The sequence below is a fragment of the Rutilus rutilus genome, assembly GCF_951802725.1.
Source record: "Rutilus rutilus genome assembly, chromosome: 11".
Lineage (NCBI taxonomy): Eukaryota > Metazoa > Chordata > Actinopteri > Cypriniformes > Leuciscidae > Rutilus > Rutilus rutilus.
The window spans coordinates 40,477,933-40,494,634 of NC_140216.1; the positions used below are offsets into that span (position 1 = coordinate 40,477,933).

Consider the following 16,702-nt stretch of genomic DNA (forward strand, 5'->3'; position numbering starts at 1 on the left):
CTTGATGTTTTAGAGCTTCACCCCTTCATTGCTGAGCACTTTTTTTCTGCATCGTGGCTGATTTGTAGAGAATTTTTGTGTTTTTGTCAATTTCCCATTCATTTCCTATAGGGGTAATTTTGACCGAAGACCAAAATCATGACTAATTTTTTTACGACCACTTAGCATGCTCGGATCATGAACTCAATTTTTTTGTATGTTCACATACCTAATGCCAGAAAAGTCACCAAGTTTCATAATATTACGATGAAGCCGTGATTTTTAAAAATTCAAAACAGATTTTTGTAGTCTGAATTTATTGGTGTGTATGTGTATAAAAGTGTGTTTGTATGTGTGTGTGTGTGGGTGGGTGTGAATTTTTTGCACTCTTGATGTTGTAGAGTGTCACCCCTTTATTGCGGTGTACTTTTTTTTAGAATCGTGGCCGATTTGTAGATTGTACAGTCAAAAGTTCAGAGAATTTTTGCGTTTTTGTAAATTTCCCATTCATTTCCTATGGGTCGGTCATTTTTGACCGAAGACCACGAAAGGGACTATTTTTTTTACGGCCACTTAGCATGCTCGGATCATGACCTCAATTTTTTTTTGTATTCACATACCTAATCCCAGAAAAGTCACCAAGTATCATAACCTTCCGATGAAGCTGTGATTTTTAAAAATTCAAAACAGAAAATTATTCGGTCAGAAGTGACCGAAGACCATCAGAGGGATATATATATATATATATATATATTGTAACCATTACCCCTTTTGGACTTAAGTTATATATCAGAGTAGGGATGGCAAGGCTTGATATTAACTTAGGTATAGATAAAAAGACTAGTTTGCTTTGGTTTACCCAGATATATTTCTGGAGAATCAGACCCAAGCTTTAAGCTTATAATGTATTCACCAACCCAAAATCTCAAACGTTTATACTATACAGAAAATAAAATAAAAAATAATAATAAACAAGGTAGAAAACAAGAAAACATCAGTTACATCAGTCATCAAACAAGAAAAGTTAAGCATTTGGGGAATCTGGACTGGAAAAGTGAATGATTAAACTTAGCTGATTGTGAAGCCGACAATAATGGATGGGTAATGGATGAAATGTCCTTGCAAAAGTCAGCACTTTTAATTTGATAAATTCCAATGTTGCAGATAGAAAAAGTTTCCTCCTGTCTTCCACAAGTGCAATCCAAACCCTCTAGTGCTCACGTTAAATGTCCAAGCGTCATGATCCAAGCACCAAACCACAAGGCAGAAAGTTAGCTGAAGCAAGTACTTTCACCCATGAAAGAAAGCACAGGAATAAAAATGTCCATCTAAATAGACGACATGGTCACAATTAGCATGAATAGCCCAATGCTCAACACACTCCATATCATTGTTATACATTAAATACATGAACACTCTGGTTTTGGTAATATGTGTAAAAAAAAACATACTACTTACTGATTTACCAAAAAGGAAACACATTCCTCAATCATAGGACCTTATAAAGTCAAACGGAATAGCCCAAGAAAGCCATTGCTTCCTCTATCCACATGCTTGCCTACTTCTTCAGGTATAGTACCTAGCTGAATACTCATCTATAAAGATGATTAGCGCCCCCTAATGGTGTGGAGAAATATAACCGCTAAGGTAACAGAGTTAAAGGTGCTGTATGTAACTTTTTTTATAAAATGAATCCTTTTTTTATTGCCCGTCTGTGAAGGGGTTGTAATCACACATTACAATGATCCACTTTTCGCGTTTTGCTATTACCTCTGAAGGCCAGTATTCCTATTTTTATGTGAAGTCTCCGGGTCGGATTTTCTGCGAAATCCACCGGATGTGACGAGCATGCGCGCTCCCGAGCCTCTCCGTTTTATAGTCTATTGCGACGGCACTGCAGCTATTGCTAACGACATGGAGTCTGATAACACCAAAAAACGACCTGCCTCCAGCACAACACAGACTCCAACACAAACTCCCAAAAAAAACCAAAAAAAAAACCCAATTTTTTATCTGCTGAAGCTCATCAGGCCAAACGTCAATCGGATCGACTCAGGACGAAAACACGGATCAACATTGGCAGAGCGTTTGAATTATGGAGAGACCTCCGCTTAGTTTAAACAGACCCTGAGTTGGCTTTCATCCTTTTGGACAGGTAAGCTAACAATACTTCAAAGCATGTAAAATATATTGTGATTTTGTGCTTTAGTTGGCTCAAGTTAGACATCATTAGTTCGCCAGCTAACGCCGACCATTTGCTAACGTTATCTGATGTGAAAGACTACAGTTGTAACTTTATTGCTTTTCACGAGCACGAGCGCTGTTGTTGCAATCTGAAACATCACCGCTAGAGGCTGATGGATCCTACATACAGCACCTTTAAAGCTGTTACAATATATATATATATATATATATATATATATATATATATATATATATATATATATATATATTTAATGCATTAAAAATAACACAATTAACGCAGCACTTTTTTTTTGCCTCGTTTTAATGATTTCCTGTTGCGGCTGCTATTGAAAAGGCCGAAAATATGCCGTCCCGCCCCTAATAATAGCTTTGTATGACTATATTTTATTTTGATAATTAGTAAAAAAAAAAAAAAATCTGTTAAATTGATTATGTTGATTTATTATTGAAAAAGAATAATATATTGATATATTGATGTTTAATATTATTTTAATATAGGGCTATTTTCTGTTCCTTTTTGTAAAGGTGTTGTTTAATTTAATTAGGTGATTCTAAGTTTAAATATTGATGATTACAAGCTTGGGGGAAATGCAATTAATTGCAATTAATTACAGCAAATTGTGCAATTAATTAGTTACATTTTTTTTATCGATTCCCAGCCCTAATATATATATATATACAGTACCAGTCAAAAGTTTGGAAACACTACTATTTTTAATGCTTTTGCAAGAAGTCTCTTATGCTCATCAAGCCTGCAGTTAAAAAAAAAAAAAAAAAAAAACTTTAATATTATGCAATATTATTACAATTTAAAATAATGGTTCTCTTTTTTAATATACTTTAAAATGTAATTTATTTTTGTGATGCAAAGCTGGATTTTCATCAGCAAGTACTCCAGTCTTTGGTGTCTTATGATCCTTCAGAAATCATTCTAATATGATAATTTGATACTCAGTTATTATCAATGATGGAAACAGTTGTGCTGTTTAATATATATTTTTTGGAATACTTTTTCAGGATTCATTGATAAGTAAAACGTTAACAGCATTTATTCATAAAAACAGCATTTATTCAAAATAAAAACATTTCTAACAATATAAATCGTTACCATCACCTTTTATCAATTTAACGCATTCTTGTTGAATTAAAGTACTAATTTCTTTAAAAAAAAAATGTTATTGTTCCCAAACTTTTGAACAGTAGTGTATATTGTTACAAAAGATTTCTATTCTAAATAAATACAGTTCTTTTTAACTTTTTATTCATCAAATAATCCTGAAAAAAGGATCTCAGGTTATAAAAAAATATTAAGCAGCACAACTGTTTCCAACATTGATCATAAATCAGCATATTAGAATGATTTCTGAAGGATCATAAGACACCAAAGACTGGAGTACTTGCTGATGAAAATTCAGCTTTGCATCACAAAAATAAATTACATTTTAAAGTATATTAAAAAAGAGAACCATTATTTTAAATTGTAATAATATTTCATAATATTACTGTTTTTTTTATTATTATTTTTTACTGCAGGCTTGATGAGCATAAGAGACTTCTTTCAAAAGCATTAAAAATAGTAGTGTTTCCAAACTTTTGACTGGTACTGTATATATACAGTGCTATGCATAAGTTTAGACACCCATGCTAAAGTTGACTAAAAAGAGGAATAAAAAATCATCTTTTGGAAATTGAACTTAATGCCTTAATTAAAAAAATTAGGAAAAATCCAACCTTTAAGGACACCAATTTTTAAGCATCGTAGCTTAAGTAGCACTTGAAAATCTTCGTAGAACTACGAGTGCTCTGGAGTCAAAGCATGCAGATCAATAATATTGTTGAATATTAAGTGTCTCCAACTAAGCAAGCCAGAGGCGACAGTGGCAGGAACTCAAACTCCATCAGTGACAGAATGGAGAAGAAAACCTTGGCAGAAACCAGACTCAGTCGCTCAGTTCTCCTCTGACCAACGAACAAACAGTGTATGATTATGATTCAGGCATTACAGGTCAGAGGTCAGATTGGATCTGAACATTCAGAATATTTATCCAGTTCCATCTGGTTGAAAGTTTGCTTGTTTGACTTTGGATGAAGGATTGGATCATTCTGTAAAGTTACACAATGTGTGTGTGATGATCACTGGGGGTTTGTGTCTGTTGATTCTGTTGAATGTGATTGTGTCTGTAGAGGCTTTTTATTCACCATCAGCTGATCCAGAGAAGGTCAGACTAACATCTAGAACCTGTAAGTAATGCACAGACAGTAAAATGTGTGCGATATTATTGCATTATCAACTTTAGAACAACTAAAATAAACTACTTAGATGATTAAGTGAGAGATTATAATATAATACTGAGATACACTATTGTTAAAGCTTATCTATAATCCTGTATCCAAACTCTTATTAAACATGTTTATGAGTAATTCACCATCACAAGGAAGGTAAACTAAGAAGAAACCAAATTAACTTTAAATTGAAATATGAACAGTTTTAATCATCACTACTCACATAAGCATCTCCAGTTTATAATGTGGATCCTCCTTCAGATCAGAGAGCAGCTTCACATCTGAGTCTCTTAGATTATTTCCAGTCAGACTCAGTTCTCTCAGGTGTGAGGGGTTTGATCTCAGAGCTGAAGTCAGAGCAGCACAACCTTCATCTGTCACATCACAATCACACAACCTGTAGAGAACAATGGCACTCTTCATTCTCTCAGTTCGGAATCTACAGCTCAGATAAGCAGGAACTTCACAATCAGAGACTTAATCCACGGCACCATTAACAGGTCCAGTCTAAGGTTCAGACCCACTTCTACAAACTGCTTGAGCGGGTTAGTCTCCATTTGATAAAAATTGCAAGAATATTCATTTTTTAGGCAAGTACCCAAAAATCATCAGCATATCTGTATATGAACACGGCTGTCACATCTTTACATCATCCAGACATGTTTAATCTATCATTAATATTGTAAAATAATGTAAGACACATTGGAAAGAAACTAATGAAACTAAAATCATCATTCCTATTAGTAATTTCACAGTAGATTTTTTTTGTAAGGCAATCATTATTTACCATTAAAATAGAGGACTTTGTTGGGACATTTTATACAATCTTACCACAGTTTCTCCAGTTTACAGTGAGGATCCTGCAGTAGATGAGAAAGCTGCTTGACTCCAAATTCTCCTACTTTATTCCATGTCAGATCCAGTTCTCTCAGGTGTGAGGGGTTTGATCTCAGAGCTGAAGTCAGAGCAGCACAGCCTTTATATGTAACACCACAATCTATCAACCTGTAGAGAACAATGCCACTCTTCAGTCTCTCAGTTCAGGAAACACTGATATAAATGATATGATATATAGCAGTTTCTCCTTTCTCCTCAACAGATTTGTATATGAAAGCAGTTGTCACCTCTTCACATCATCCAATCATGCTTATAACTATTGTTGTGGGAAATATGCAATTGTCCTGTAACAAGTATGCCTTTTTGTAAACTAGTTAACCTGTAAATAATAAAACTATATTCAATTGAAACTAAGAAGCTCGTCTGCCAAAATTCTTTGATTTCTAAAAAACTGAACTGAACAGACCACGAAGAAGTCTTCTGACCAATAGATTGTGAGTATGAAAATTCAAATGCTTATGATTTAGGACAGATTTGATGTACTTTACCTAACCTGAGAATAATCAAAATAAGGTTAAAGGTGTCTAGAAATACGCACCATAAAACATTATAAAAAACTAAAGTAAAATGAGCTCAGAAGCTTTGGAAAGAATCTAATGAAGATCAAACATCCTTTTCAGTAACTTGATGGTAAACTTTTTTTTGTATTTATTATTTTTCTATATCATTCATTATTCACCACAGGAGAGAAACAGACAACGTTGAGACTTTTATAAAATCTTACTTAAGTATTTCCAGTTTACAGTGAGGATCCTGCAGTAGATCAGAAAGCTGCTTGACTCCAAAATCTCCTACTTTATTCCATGTCAGATCCAGTTTTCTCAGGTGTGAGGGGTTTGATCTCAGAGCTGAAGTCAGAGCAGCACAACCTTCATCTGTAACACCACAATCATACAACCTGTTGAGAACAATGACACTCTTCAGTCTCTCAGTTCAGGATCTACAGCTCAGATAAGCAGGAACTTCATAATCAGTGACTTAATCCACGGGGCACTATTAACAGGTCCAGTCTAAGGTTCAGACTCGTGTAGCCTTTTTGAAAATTCAGGGCTATAAAGAAAATTAAAAAATACACACTGGCAAAATAATAAGTTTTATATTTGTATTATTTTTTTTCCCTTTCTTTTTTTTTATTCTCTAAAAAAATGTTTGCTTAAAAGTTTTGTCAGTGTAAGCTTTGTAACAAGTGTGTATGTTAAGTTTGGTAAAAATGTGTTGAAATTGTATGCGCCTGCTCTTAACCAATGAGAGTATGTGCTGCTGGTGATTGAGAGAGAGAGAGATCGGGGAAGGATATAAGAGTGCGTGATCATTTGTTGTTGGATGAGCATTACGTTGGACAGAGACTAACCCCTCTCTGCGCTGTCCGAACTGAGTTGCTGACCAGTTTCGTAACGAAATTTCGAGCGGTGAACGGAGGACTGGATCGGAAATTTCGAGGGAGAGCGGAGGACTCGTTTGGGGCTCCTGGCGGAAATTCACCTACCCACCGCCTAATGGAGGACTGATTCATCAGGCATCGTCATTTTGAGATTGTTCCATTCTTATTTTTGTTTCGGTTTGAAGACATTCGGGACCTTGGACTGCCATCGTGCATTACACATGCATATGCAGTACAGTTGGAATGAGCTCTGTTGAATATCAAATCGTTTGGAGGAAAAGTGCACCAACGATTCATGGCAATTTCAAATGCACTGGTTTAGAGATTAAGTTTGGGGGTTCTCTCTTTTATTATTGAGGTATTGAGTGTTTAATATCTGTTTTGATATGTGAACGAGATTTGTAATGAGTGAACTGATTATCAAAGACTCGGTTTAGGGAAACAAATCAGTTTAAGAGTCATTTGATTACATTTAACCCTCTGGGGTCTGGGGTGTTTTTGGGGTCCTTGAGATGTTCTGACATGCCCTGACATTTGTGCTTTTTTCAGTTGCTTATAAACATATTAATGGCAAAGGTGTAAATTCACTCTATATAGCACAAAAAGGACTACCATAATATGTGAGCCACATGTATGTACATGTTTTCATTTTTGAGAGAATAATGTTTATGCATGGTTATCGAAAAAACTAAAAATGAAAGTTTCTGAAATAAGGCCACAAAACACATACTAAATATGTGGCAATAATACTTTTGACTAATGGATGTCGTCGCCTAGAGTTTTTTCTTCAAAATGATTTGAAAATCATCCTGCCTAATCATTCACATAAAACGATACATTGATTTAAGTTTTGTGAAACACTTTTAGTTTGGAAAGCCAATATGCGGATGGGGCGTAAACGCTCCAACAGCATCATACATATTTAGTAGTTCACACCTGATGAGACAATGTCCTTGCATACTTAATGAGCCATTCATTCAGGTGTGTCACCTATAGCTAACTTAAATATACAAGCTTCATAAAAATGATCATTCTTGAAGAAAATTTCAGATGGCATTTAGAGGCTTTTGCATCTGAACTCTTCATATACACACACACACACACACACACACACATATATATATATATATATATATATATATACATACTTATACACACACACATATATATATGCATACACATACATACTTTATAATCTATTCAAAACTAGTCAACGTCTTTCAAAACTAAAGTATACATTTTATCATACGTATTTCAAAGTAAAGGATTCATTAGTTAGTTGGTGACTTTATTTTTGACAAAACACATACAGTATATATTCCTCATCTCAGTATAGCAATAGAGTTTGCCAAAAGTTGTTCATTCAATACAGCAGTATTTGAAAATCGCTAATATTTTGTAAAATTACATTTATATTTGCATTTATGTCAAAACCTAGACACTTTTAAACATCAAAAGGACATTTATTAATATGTATTCGTGTCAAAATGACATATAAACAGATTTTCCTATTCAATTTTGCATGGAAACGCTTCCAAGACGCTTGCGTGTCGCGTGAAAAATAGGCGTCGGTTCTATTTCTAGCATGCACGCGTTATGCACGCGTTTTCCACGCGGCTCGTGCCGCGCCTGAGACGTGCGTCTCACACAGGCAGTGTGCAAACTCTAAACTGTTAACATGGGAGCCGAAATAAAAACGGACATGCCACACAGCTGAGACGCTTACGCCACGCATCCAGTGTGTCACTGGCCTTATCCAGCGGATGTGGCCATTTCACAGGTTTGTATGGATCGCCTCACATTTGCATTTGTATAGCGCGGCCTCCGTAGACGGAGTCACATTAAAACTTAATTAGCTGAGATGAGAACGACTGACATCTCTCTCTTTACATACATATTATATAAACTGTGAATATTAGTTTTTTATAAAAATTACTTCATTTAAAAGAAGAGAATTCAAGCTTCATGCCTGTGTGTCTGTATGCCTGTTTGACTGAGTATTCGCTGAGTTACAGTTCATTTTCGGACGCGTTTCAGAATTGACTTCACTGATGGAGAGTAGGCAGAACTCGCATCATCTTTATTTGGCGAAAAGCACAACACTTTGTTTTTATTATGAGCATACACAAAAACAAAATACACACTAAACAGGATCGATTGATGTATAACACAAGCATATAAGATAAAAATGAATATTTTTTTTTTATATTTTTTTTGCACTCATAAGGAAAAAAACGAGCCTATCGCGCCGGCGCGATAGCCGACCCCAGGGGGTTACGGAAATTTAAGTTATTTTGTTTTGAACGAGTACATTTAAGAGTCATATATGTTCAAATAGGTATTAATTGATATTAATAAGAGTAATTCACTTGTATTTGAGGTAACAGATTTTTTTTTTGGGGGGGGGGGGGGGGGGGGACTATTTTAAGTCACTGAAGTACTGAGTTTTGGGTAACTTAAAGTGTTGCACTATTTAAATGTGGTAACATTGTATTGTAGGTTTCCTGGAACCATGCAAGATTCCATCACTGTGTAAGTGAATTATTCTGTAGTTTCATATTAATGCCATTTGTTTCATTTTTATTTATTTATGTATTTATTTTAACCTATTAAAAAAACTATTTATTTATTAAAAACCTCAGGGTTTCTTAGTTAAAGATTAAGTAAAGTAAAGATTTTTTTTTATGGCAATCATTTTTTACCATTAAAATAGAGGAGTATATTGGGACCAGTGGGGATTTCTTTGAAACTGCAAGGAAAGCTCGGCTTCCCCTATAATTTGAAAAAAATGATGGTCAAATATGTACTATTGTGTTAACATTTTAATGACTAAAAATGCATTAGAACATGTTCATCTCGAAGACGAGTTCGTTCAGAATCAGCTTCAAATAGCAGGTCGGCTGACTCGATTTCCTTCTCGATTCCCGTAGCGTCACAGTGCATTTCCCTGTTGAAGCCTAGCATCCATTGACTTCAATGGGGCTGCTTTGAACAGTTTTTTTCAGTGCTTCGAAAATAGACGGTCATTGGATAAATGCTGCGACTATGACCCGCCCATGAGGAGTGGGCTTGCCTGGACTCCGGGCTTCTACGTGATGATTGGAGGGTCTGTCGAAAAAGACTGCATCTCCTTTTGATTGACAGCGATTTCATACTATAAAAAGTCGCTGCCACTGAAGCTATTAGAGCTCAGTCCCATCGCGGATTTTGCAAGTGTAGTCGAAAGACAAACTGCTGCAACCTATTTCTTGGTATTTGCTTGGCGAAACTGCTAGCCAATTTTCATCATACATTTCACACAATTATACATTTATACCTTTATTATATTATAACTTATTGTATTTTTTTATATTATTAGTAGTAATAATTAAAAAAATATTATTAAAATTATTAAAAAATATATTATCATTATATTAGTATTATTATACTTTATTATATTATTATTTATACCTTAATTATAGTATTACATTTATACAATTATAACTAGCTCTGCTGGCCATTGAGAGGACACTGGTCAAGTCACTGGAAAAGACGCCTAGTCACAGAGCATTTTCTTGAAAAGGAATGTAGGGCAGAATTTAAGTATACATAAATAGACAATTTTTTACGAAAATGAGCTTTCCCTCTTTGAAAGACCAGCAGCCACCACTGGTTGGGACATTTTATACAATCTTACCACAGTATCTCCAGTTTACAGTGAGGATCCTGCAGTAGATGAGAAAGCTGCTTGACTCCAGAATCTCCTACTTTATTCAATGTCAGATTCAGTTGTCTCAGGTGTGAGGGGTTTGATCTCAGAGCTGAAGTCAGAGCAGCACAACCTTCAACTGTAACACCACAAGAACTCAACCTGTAGAGAACAATGACACTCTTCAGTCTCTCAGTTCAGGAAACACTGATATAAATGATAAGATATATATGAATTTCTCCTTTCTCCTCATCAGATTTGTATATGAAAGCAGTTGTCACCTCTTCACATCATCCAATCATGCTTATAACTATTGTTGTGGAAAATATGCAATTGTCCTGTTACAAGTATGACTTTTTGTAAACTAGTTAACCTGTAAATAATAAAACTATATTTAAGCGAGACACGGCAGGCAAAAACATCTTCTTCTTTTTTTTTTTTTTTGTCAATTTTGAGATTTTTTGGATATTTGTCTTCAATAACATGTCTTCTTTCAGACTTGTGGTGAAAAAAAGTCCGAAATACACATTTAGGTCTTTATTTTACTACACTTTGTCTGTTTGCGTCTGTAGATTTCTCATAAAATCAACAAAAGTTGGCGTTCTTAATCAACATGCTGCTCCACGATCGCTGTCTGCACCCTGTAATCACATGCATCGCTGGAAAGCTCTCTCTCTCCTGGACAATGCTGTCGGATCCAAATATGGTCATTTCCTTTTTATCAGCAACCAATCGTGAAAGTAAAAGGGCTGAATGCGCAATCTTATTGGCTGATGATACATTTTTAAAGCCCGTTTTCTCAAAATGACTTTTCTTTCTTACTCCAAGTCCGAAATCTCCACTTCAGTAGCACCTATATACACCAAACTTTCCAGTCTTGTACCTAGTTATATTATGAAGACATTTACAGAGGGATTTGTAAATATATTATTCCTAGCCTGATTTATTTAACATTTTATTCCAAAAAACATGGCGAAAATCTTTTTTTTAAGGCTATTGACAGTATATTCTGATTTACAGGATAACAAAAGTAGATATCCATAAATCCCTCTGTAATTTTTTTCCCATCTAATATGTGAACAATGAAAAAATAATTTTTAACCTGGCTTTATCCAATACTCAGATTTAAATATATGCAAATTAGCGCATATTTAAATAGATATTGCATAATTTACATATTTAAACATTAAATTACAGAAAACTTGTAATACATTTTTTTTTCTCATCTTAATGTAGGTAATCAACTGAGAAAGTTTCATGGTGATATCTGCTAGTTAAAAATTTTACCCTATTCACCTGTAGTGTCTCGCCTTAATTGAAATTAAGAAGCTCGCCTGCCAAAAGTCTTTGATTTCTAAAATACTGAACAGACCACGAAGAAGTCTTCTGACCTTTAGATTGTGAGTATGAAAATTCAGATTCTTATGATTCAGGACAGATTTGATGTACTTTACCTAACCTGAGAATAATCAAAATAAGGTTAAAGGTGTCTAGAAATACGTACCATAAAACACTATCAAAAACTATCAAAAGAAAAATGAGCTCAGAAGCTTTGGAAAGAATCTAATGAAGATTAAACATCCTTTTCAGTTACTTGATGGTCAACTTTTTTTGTATATATTATTTTTGTATATCATTATTCACCACAGGAGAGAAACAGACAACGTTGAGACTTTTATCCACATAATTCCTGCACCCCATGGTGCTTTGCGCGAATTATGGGTGTGACTTCCGTTAAGCTGTAAACAATCAGTGAAATACTAGCTCTATGGACGCAATAATATATATTTTTAAACTGTGTACAATGACATTACATTATTCTACTCACCCTTCAACCATTGAACGTTAAAAGTACTTTTAAAAGTGTAAAAGCATCAACAAGGTACTTTCAACAGACCATGAATAACCCCAAAAGCGTGAATCTTTCCACAGCAAAATCGGATGGTTAAATATCACTGTGGTAATCTGTATAGGTTGCCTTAAAAAAATATACTGTATATATATATACATAGGATATATATTTACTTTAGCATTGCGTGATACTATTTCAAAGTGATTTCAGTCATTTTGACAAATAATAAATTATATTTACCTGTGAAAACAAACCTGGAAAGAGACGTAAGGATTTGGGGAGAAAAAAGAGAGATTCTTCGTGCATTCCAGTGAATTATCAATGGCATATATTGTAAATTAAATAGGGAGAACAGACCACAAATGTGCAGTAGCCTATATGTTGACCTTTTTCATACTATTACAGCGGAATGCAAAAGGAAAAAATAAAATAATCATGAGGAAAAGAATGCAGTGACTAAAAAGAGCTCTTGTCATAGATATTCTTGTTAGCCTATAACATGTCATGTCAAAATACCATGTGTTAGTTATTCTCATGTTATTCTTAAATAAAACATGAAAGAAAACTGATAGCTCATTGAGTCAAACTGACAGATAAGCTTTATTTGTAGGGCAACCTTGATTTGAAATGATTCGTTTCAGTCTTTTTGAATAGAAGTTGCCCAAACTGGAAGTGCCAACCATAATTCAAAACGCAGTAAGCTCGTCAGGAATAAGGTGGATAAAATCTTACCACATTTTCTCCAGTTTACAGTGTAGATCCTGCAGTAGATCAGAAAGCTGCTTGACTCCTAAATCTCCTACTTTATTCCATGACAGATCCAGTTCTCTCAGGTGTGAGGGGTTTGATATCAGAGCTGAAGACAGAGCAGCACAGCCTTTATATGTAACACCACAATCATACAACCTGTAGAGAACAATGACACTCTTCAGTCTCTCAGTTCAGGATCTACAGCTCAGATAAGCAGGAACTTCACAATCAGAGACTTAATCCATGGCACAGCAGGTTAGTTTCCATATCATAAAAATTGCAAGAATATTCGATAACACTTTATTTAACAGTGTCCTTGTTACATATGTTACATGCAGCTACCATAGTAATAACAGTAAATTATGCATAATTACATGCAACTAACCCTCAACCAAATCCTAATCCTATCCTTACCCTATAGTAAGTGCATGTAGTTGCTTAATATTACTCAGTACTTAAATATAATTACACTGTACCAGTGACACCTTAAAATAAAGTGTAACCGAATATAAATTTTTTTATGCAAGTACCCAAAAATAATCAACATATCTGTATATGAACACGGTTGTCACGTCTTTACATCATCCAGTCATGAAATGTTCGTGAAATGGTCACGTAATTTAATCTATTGATTCGTATACACCAGTGGTTGAGAACCTATGGCTCACGAGATCTCTCACCCTTTACAGACAAACAATCTATAAAAAAAATTAAGACACATCAACAGAGATCGGCTCTCTGCAGAAAAAGCAGCCAATTACAATTCCCTTGTTGTGCAGCCTACCGAAGTTAATGAAAAGTTTATGATAATAATAATATTCAAGTTGTACTGGCAAAAGTGCGTGTTCAGTGTTGTTCATGAGTGTCACGAGTCACCACAGCAATCAACTAACCGCTTACGTTTCTGTGGTAACCTACAGCTCCTGCACAGGGATTCAAGCAGCTGCAGCTTAAGGTAATGGCGAAAACCATTTTAGAACAGCAGCGAAAATTTAAAAGTCGGCTATATAAACTTTAATATATCCTTTTATTGAAACGGGTGCTTTGCTGTGCAAAGAGACATTTCGAAACATTTCACCTGCTGGTAACCTACTTTCACTTTTACCGCAGATACCCTTTATGTCCTATAAATGTGTCATATTTTTGATAATCCGTGCAGATTTCAGTTGACGATTCTGTTTGAAGTTATTAATAACAAAACATGAATGAATGAGAAAGAAAAGAGCAGGATGTGCTTTATATTGAAAAGAAATATTAAAAGCGCAATAAGTCGCGAAAGAGAACTGAATTCTACTGACAGGATGCTGTGCGCGCGCTCAAATGGGTCTTTGGTCAAAAAAGGTTCCCAAAAATTAATATTGTAAAATTATGTCAGACACATTGGAAAGAATCTAATGAAAATAAAATCAAAATTCCCATTAGTAATTTCACAGTAGATTTTTTTGAATGAAAATCATTATTTACCATATGAGACATTTTATACTAACTTACTTGAGTATCTCCAGTTTACAGTGAGGATCCTGCAGTAGATCAGAAAGCTGCTTGACTCCAGAATCTCCTACTTTATTCTCAGACAGATTCAGTTCTCTCAGGTGTGAGGGGTTTGATCTCAGAGCTGAAGTCAGAGCAGCACAACCTTCATCTGTAAAACCACAATCCCACAACCTGTAGATAACAATGAGTTTCTCCTTTTTACAGTATTGCTTAGGTATGAAAGCACATGCTAAAATCATAAATATGATCATGTTTTATCAGTGTAATGATTGTTGTCAGAGTGACTTACCTAACTGATCTGGATTCTTTAACCACAGGCAGCAGCTTCGGAAGAACTTCACCTGCTGTATTATTAGCTCCAATAAACTTTTTTAGATCAAAAACATCCATATTCTGCTCTGATGTCAGCAACACATAAACCACAGCTGACCACTGTGAAGAGGAGAGTTTGGTTCCTCTTATTTTCCCAGATTTCAGATAATCTTGGATCTCCTGCATCAGAGAATCATCACCCAGTTCATTCAGACAGTGGAACAGATTGATGGATCTCTCTGGAGAGCGATTCTCCCTGATCTTCTGTTTCATGTATTGAACTGTTCTCTCTTTGTTGTAGGAGCAGCATCCAGTCTGTGTCAGTAGTTCTCGTAAGAGAGTCTGATTGGACTTCAATGAGAGACTCAGAAGGAAACGCAGGAAAAGGTCCAGATGTCCATTCTTACTCTGTAAAGCCTCATCCACAGCTCTCTGATGCAGCTCAGATAATGAGTGATATTTCTTCTGGTTTAAGATTTTAGAAAATAAACTTTGTTTGGTTTTGTCAAACACATTTCTGTTCTCATTTGTAAAGTAAATGTGTGCATATAGAGCTGCTAGATGTTCCTGGATGCTCAGATGAACAAAGCAGAAGACTTTCCCCTGATACAAGCCCAACTCCTCTCTGAAGATCTGAGTGCACAATCCTGAGTACACTGATGCTTCTGTCACATCAATGCCACACTCTCTCAGGTCTTCCTCATAGAAGATCAGGTTGCCTTTCACAAGCTGCTGGAAAGCCAGTTTCCCCAGTTTGAGAATCATGTCTTCATCTTTCACTCTCTTCTCATAGTCCTTCTCATGTTTGATGTTGGTCTGAATGATCAGGAAGTGTGTGTACATCTGAGTGAGAGTCTTGGGAATCTCTCTTCTCTCTGCTTCACTCAACATCTTCTCTAGAACAGTGGCTGAGATCCAGCAGAACACTGGTATGTGGCACATGATGTGGAGGCTCCTTGAGGACTTCAGGTGTGTGATGATTGTATTGGCCAGACTCTGATCACTGATTCTCTTCCTGAAGTATTCCTCCTTCTGTGGCTCATTGAAGCCCCGTACCTCTGTCACTCGATGGACACACTCAGAGGGGACGAGATCCGCTGCTGCTGGTCTGGAGGTGATCCAGATCAGAGCAGAGGGAAGCAGATTCCCCTCGATGAGGTTCATCAGCAGCTCGTCCACTGAGGCTGATTCAGATATATTACACAGTTTCACTTCACTCTTAAAGTTCAGAGACACACGACACTCATCCAGACCATCAAAGATGAACAACACTTTATATTCATCACTGGATATTTCCATTTCTTTTGTTTCAGGGAAAAATATATAAAGAAGATCTGAAAGAGTGAGTGTTTTGTCCCTCATCAAGTTGATCTCTCTGAAAGGAAGTGGAAATATGAGCTGGACGTCCTGATTCTCTTTCCCTTCAGCCCAGTCCACAATGAACTTCTGCACAGAGACTGTTTTTCCAATGCCAGCGACTCCCTTTGTCAGCACAGTTCTGATGGGTTTGTCTTGTCCAGGTAAAGGTCTAAAGATGTCATTGCATTTGATTGGTGTGTCCTCTGTTTCTGCTCTCCTGGATTGTGTCTCAATCTGTCTCACCTCATGCTCATAATTGATCTCTCCACTTCCACTCTCTGTGATGTAGAGATCTGTGTAGATCTCATTCAGGAGTGTTGGGTTTCCCTGCTTTGCTGTTCCTTCATATAGACACTGAAACTTCTTCAGCAGATCTGATTTGAATCTGCTTTGGACCAGTGAAAGATTGACAGATTACAACATAAAGAGATACGTTTTAGTAAAATAACAACACTATCTAATTAAATAATTAGACAATATCACACAAGCAACAGTGCTGTTG

General features: G+C 35.6%; 1 protein-coding gene across 1 annotated transcript in view; it reads right to left on the reverse strand.

The window, feature by feature from the left end:
• The window catches only part of LOC311300278 (NACHT, LRR and PYD domains-containing protein 12-like), a 156,343-nt gene that overhangs the window by 105,757 nt on the left and 33,884 nt on the right, over positions 1-16,702 (reverse strand). The window contains exons 5-10 of the mRNA XM_084424466.1: positions 14,819-16,588; positions 14,527-14,700; positions 13,018-13,191; positions 10,422-10,595; positions 6,089-6,262; positions 5,299-5,472 (exon numbers count right to left, since the gene is read on the reverse strand). Coding sequence (XP_084280592.1) covers positions 5,299-5,472; positions 6,089-6,262; positions 10,422-10,595; positions 13,018-13,191; positions 14,527-14,700; positions 14,819-16,588 — 2,640 coding nt within the window. The remainder of the gene's footprint in view (positions 1-5,298; positions 5,473-6,088; positions 6,263-10,421; positions 10,596-13,017; positions 13,192-14,526; positions 14,701-14,818; positions 16,589-16,702) is intronic.